Raw genomic sequence first — 5,504 nt, 5'->3', positions numbered from 1 at the left:
CGCTGCGGTGGCCGGGAGCAGCCACTGCACTCCAGTCTGGGCGACAGTGAGACTCCGACTCAAAAAAAAAAAAAAAAATCAGTCTGTTTGCAAAAGCCTGAAGAAGAAAGTTTTTTGTGTGTATGCAAATTGCTGTACTTATAAAGAGCTTTGTGAATAGCATGAAAGAACACCCTATTCAGAAATTGGATGAGTTAATATACTTTCTGGCTTGCCTGTTAGAGAACTTCTAAAAGAAGTTTACTTACTAGTATGAGCCCTTAGCTGATGATAGTTTTGGGAAGAGCATTGGTGAAAATGGCGAAGGTCCACTTCTAGAGGTGAGAACCTCGATATCCTTGGTCTTAGCTCTAATGTTTGTCCCTCAGATGGAAGATGGCTTTGCCTACCCATGCACCATTCCTAATCATAAAATGAATTGCAGCTAAAACAAATCCATTAAAGTCTGTGTATTAGCAGAAACAACGGTGAGGGTTTATTGCTCCCAAGAATTGTTCACTAAGCATGAGCATCACTTTATCCCCTTTGCAGTTTTAGCTCAGAAACTGCATTTGTCTGTATGCCTTAGGCTACTGAGTTACCATGTCTTGCCCATAATGGGCATTTTGGCTTGATTTCAGATGGAAGAAGAGTCCGTTTTTTGTTTGTTGGTTTGATTTTTCTTCTTTAGGCCTTGAGAGGTAGACGAGGAGTTTGTTTTCTCTGAAAAAAACATGGAGAGTAACCCATCCTCCTGTTTAATTCTACACTTTATTGTTTCCAGGTCCCAGATCTTTGCTTAAATTGATGAACAGTGCATTGATCATGTATCCTAGTAATTTTTAGTTTTGTGGATTTTTTTTTTTTGAGTTGGAGTCTCACTCAGTCACCCAGACTGGAGTGCAGTGGCACGCTCCCGGCCACCGCAGCCTCAACCTGCTGGGCTCAGGCGATCCTTCCACCTCAGCCTTCCAAGTAGCTGGAACTGCAGGCTCACGCTACCATGCCCGGCTAATTTTTTTGACTTATTGTAGAGATGAGGTCTCGCCAAGTTGCCCAGGCAGGTCTCGAACCCGCGAGCTCAGGCAATTCACTCACCTCGGCCTCCCAGAGTGCAGGATTACACACTGAGCCACCAAGCCTGACCAGTTTTGTAGATTTTGAACAGAATTTGGATCTTGGATTAATGTGCCTTATTCTGTCTCTTATTTATTGCCCATACTGTACATTTATAATGGTTCAATATTTCTCATTTGCACATGAAAGATACATAATTGTAGGTATTACTGTGGTAAAGCCAATCTAATTTGGGCCTATTTTTATAAGAATGTCATCTGTTTTTTAAAAAATACACTATATTTTAGAATAGTTTGATTTTGAAAAACATTGCAAAGATAATACAAAGAGTACCCATACCCCCCACCTGGTTTCCTCTCTTGTTAACATCTTACATTGTACTGTGGTACATTCATCACAACTAGTGAACCAATATGGATACAGTATTACTAACTAAAGTCCATGTTTATTCAGATTTTCTTAGTTTTCACCTAATATTCTAGGATCCTATCCAGGATGCCACACTCTAATCATTATATCTCCTTAAACCCCTCTAGGGCCAGGCATGGTAACTCATACCTGTAATCCCAGCACTGTGGGAGGCTGAGGCAAGATGATTGCTTGAGCCCAGGAGTTTAAGACAAGTCTAGGCAACATAACAAGACCTTATCTCTACAAAAATCAAAATATTAGCTGGGTGTGGTGGTGGACACCTGTAGTCCTAGCTACTCAGGAGGCTGAGATGGGAAGATCACTTTAATTCAGGGTGTCAAGCTATGGTGAGCCCTTATGCACTGCTATCCATCCTGGGCAACAGAGTGAGACTCTGACTTCAAAAAAAAAAAAACTCAGACTTTCCTTGTTTTAAATTCCTGATAGTGGCCATTGTCGGACATCACCCAAGTTAACACATGTCGCCAGAATTCACTCTACTAAGTTGTAAACCTACATGTTTTATCTTCTATGCTGAATTTTCCCTTGACCTGTTTTCCTTGAAGCTGTTTATATTATATTTAATATGTTAAAATGAGACTTTTGAGCTGGTTCATAATTTTCTCATTCTTGTGGGTTTCTAGATATATTTTTTTCCTTACTACATATCACTATTACCATTCAGAAAACTACTAGCTGGGGCAAACCTATAATCAGAGCTCATTTTTTGCCACTTGATTCATCTCTGTGTTAAACAGACCTAATGAAAACAATTGAATTGAATGCCTGCCTCTCTACTGTGGTTGTTTTTTTTAAGGCATAAAAAAGTAATAGTCCTCAAGCTACCTTCCCCTCTTCCTAAAATGGGGAAGACTCGTGTTATTGAGAAGGAGGAGAATCAGAGCAACATTCTCCTTGTTCTTTAAATGAGTAAGATCCCTCCTCCTGGAGAGGAATTAGGAATTGAATGAATATGGAAGGGGGAAAACGGGGCCCAGAAATAGAAATAGTAGTAAGAACACAAAGAGGGATAGAATGCTGACCACGACTGCCACTAGATATTTACCACTGGGTTCCCAGACCCAAAACAGAGCTTGGTACTAGCAGGTACTCAGGTATATGAATGAATGGAAGAGTGAAGGAATGAGTGAATATATGAATATATGTATATATAACTTGCTGAATGTTCAACCGAATTCCTAACACGAGCAGTTTCTCAAAGAAAGAATAGATTTTCATTGTTTGAAGCTGATGTGGTTTTCCTGAATCTGTTCATTGTCTTGTCTCTGTTCGTTCTCACAGAAAACATCAATTGTGAAGATAAAGCCAAAAAGAATGCCAACAAGCCTCTGCTGGATGAGATTGTGCCTGTGTACCGACGGGACTGTCATGAGGAAGTGTATGCTGGCAGCCACCAATATCCAGGGAGAGGAGTCTATCTCCTCAAGTTTGACAACTCTTACTCTTTGTGGCGGTCAAAATCAGTCTACTACAGAGTCTACTATACTAGATAAAGATGTTATTGCAGAGTCTGGAGTCTAGGGTTGGGCAGAAGATGGCATTTAATTTGGAAATTTCTTTTGACTTTTGTGGAGCATTGGAGTCAGTGTTTACCTTATTGATTTTGTTCTGATGGTTTGTGAACTCTTGTGAGTCAGGATTTCCTTGAGACTCTTTAACCCCAATACATTGGGGTTAAAAGGATTCCTTAGACTCGTCTAGCCCTTGGGTGCTGACCAGCAGAGTCACTGGATGCTGAAGTTACATGAGCTACGTGTTAGATATTTAAAGTCTCCAAAAGAAAACATCCCAACGTTGACCTTACTGGCTGATGGTTAGTCCATTGCTGCCTGCTCCATATGTTCTCTGAGAGCCTGTAGTTAACGTGCCCTCTAATTTGAAATCCCTGAGTTCTAGTCTACACATCAGGTGCAGCTGGGTTTGATTGAAGGTCATCATCATTTTTAAAACTTAAACTCAAGACCTCACAGATGATAGTGGGAAAAGAAATGGTCTCAATTTGATTTTGTTTGGGATGACCTGAGTTGTTTTTGCTTGGGTGCAGCTGTTTAGTTCAGAGTTATATTATAGATAATTTTATTTTCTGAGATAATCTTAAACTAGGATGTTCAAAACCTTCTTGATAACTGAAATATCAAGCTACATAGAACACTTCAGAGAGCCTCCACAAACTTTCAGTACTTGTCCCTTTATTGGGTATTCATACTACTTAGTAGCAAAATAAAATTATTTTTTGTTTGGATTTGACTTCATAGAACATCTCAGATTGAAATTTTTCTGCACAAAGAATGCAGTTAGAGATTTTATAAATTCAAGCTGGCACTTAACTGAATTCAAATATATACAATTATTTAAACATGGTTCAGTGTATGGGGGGGTAACATTGCACTAATATGTAAATCATTGCCAGAGTCAGTTCGTTTTCTTTTAACTTGTTGCTACTTAGGCACAAACCGTACATGATTCTAGTTTGGAATTACTTTAATAAAGAGAATTGGAAATGCATATGCCCATGCTTAAATTTTATAGCTTTAATCTGTGTTGTCCTCATTGATGGGAAGAGGTACATCTTTGTTTTCTTTACTGAAAACAAAGATGAATTAATTGCCTCAAATTTGTGTAAGTGATCGACTAGTCTAGAGATTCTTATTTTCAGGAGGGAGGGTGGTATAGATAGAAAATGACAAAGATGGCAATATACACTTAATATTGTTATTATATGTTGTTCCTGAAATATTTAGATTTTTAAATTTCAAGTCATAAATCACTTCTTGTAGGAGGGTTTCATTGATTTACTGCCGTATATACAGTTCACTACATATGGGCTGTTTGAGTTTCTTGTGTGCTGCATTTCTTTATGTTTTTTAATACCTGGTTTTATACATACCTAACTCTGTTCTCTTTTGGTTATTCAGAAACTGGACTATTTTCTCTCAAGCAGTGCTTAATTTGTTTTTAATTTTGATTCACAAGTAGTCCCAGTTCATAGGTGTTCATACTGTTACATCCAAAATATTTGTCAAACTGTCAGCTCTCATGTACATAATGGTATAGAAACCACGGAGTTAGGCACTTCCTGGCTTTTTTTTTTTTTTAATGAGAAAAATACTGTATTTAAAATGTAAAATAAACTTTTAAAAAGCAGGCACTAATATATATTTCTTCCAGCCTTTGATTACAAACTTGTCCTTGCACACGTTACGATAAATTATCTTCTAAAAATATTGTTCTTGGGAGCAGTGTATGTGACTTTACATAGCAGCGGTTCCTGTCACATGTTCATGTCAGAACATTTTTAGTTTTAAACTTTTTTATTGCCTTTGGCTGTTTATTAATACAGTACAAGTGCGATTTCAAAAAGACCTTGAAAATAATATATTTAATCAATTAAAATGTTTATCTGTAACTTGTTGATGTTTCATTTTATAGTTATTCTCAGAAGGACTGATACAGTATTTCGTTGTTTGGGTAGAGCAGAAAGAAGTTGTTTGTTTGTTTTTATTTTTTGAGTCAGAATCTCACTGTGTTGTTAAGGCTGGAGTGCAGTGGCCCACTCACCGTCACTGCAACCTCAACCTGCTGGGCTCAGTCGATCCTTCTGCCTTAGCCTTCCAGGTAGTTGGAACTACAGGCATGGACCACCATGCTCTACTAATACTGGAGAGACGAGGTCTTGCCAGGTTGCCCAGGCTGGTCTCGAGCCTCTAGGCTCAGACAGTCCTCTTTCCTCCGCCTCCCAAAGTGCTGGAATTACAGGCGCGAGCTACCATGCCGGGCCCGGTATTTTAAACGATCTTTTTGTTTTAAAAGGCTTTAATTGAGCCGGGCTTGGTGGCTCAGCCCGTAATCCCGCGCTTTGGGAGGCTGAGGTGAGTGGATTGCCTGAGCCCGCGGGTTCGAGACCTGCCTGAGCAACTTGGCGAGACCTCATCTCTACAATAAATCAAAAAATTAGCCGGGCGTGGTAGCACACGCCTGTAGTTCCAGCTACTTGGAAGGCTGAGGTGGAAGGATCG

The 5,504-nt window shown here is 39.3% G+C and overlaps 1 protein-coding gene across 1 annotated transcript in view; it reads left to right on the top strand.

Annotated features, from left to right (window-relative positions):
• ACBD3 (acyl-CoA binding domain containing 3) overlaps positions 1 to 4,894 on the top strand; it is a 49,267-nt gene extending 44,373 nt beyond the window's left edge. The window contains exon 8 of the mRNA XM_008060657.2: positions 2,770 to 4,894. Within this exon, the coding sequence (XP_008058848.1) occupies positions 2,770 to 2,981 (212 nt within the window). The 3' untranslated portion in view covers positions 2,982 to 4,894. The remainder of the gene's footprint in view (positions 1 to 2,769) is intronic.
• The last annotated feature ends 610 nt before the right edge of the window (positions 4,895 to 5,504 follow it).

Source organism: Carlito syrichta, unplaced genomic scaffold (genome assembly GCF_000164805.1).
Source record: "Carlito syrichta isolate Samal-C Ts95f unplaced genomic scaffold, Tarsius_syrichta-2.0.1 Scaffold304687, whole genome shotgun sequence".
Taxonomy (NCBI): domain Eukaryota; kingdom Metazoa; phylum Chordata; class Mammalia; order Primates; family Tarsiidae; genus Carlito; species Carlito syrichta.
Note: the sequence above shows the minus strand (reverse complement) of the source record. Positions and strands in the feature narration are given on the sequence as shown.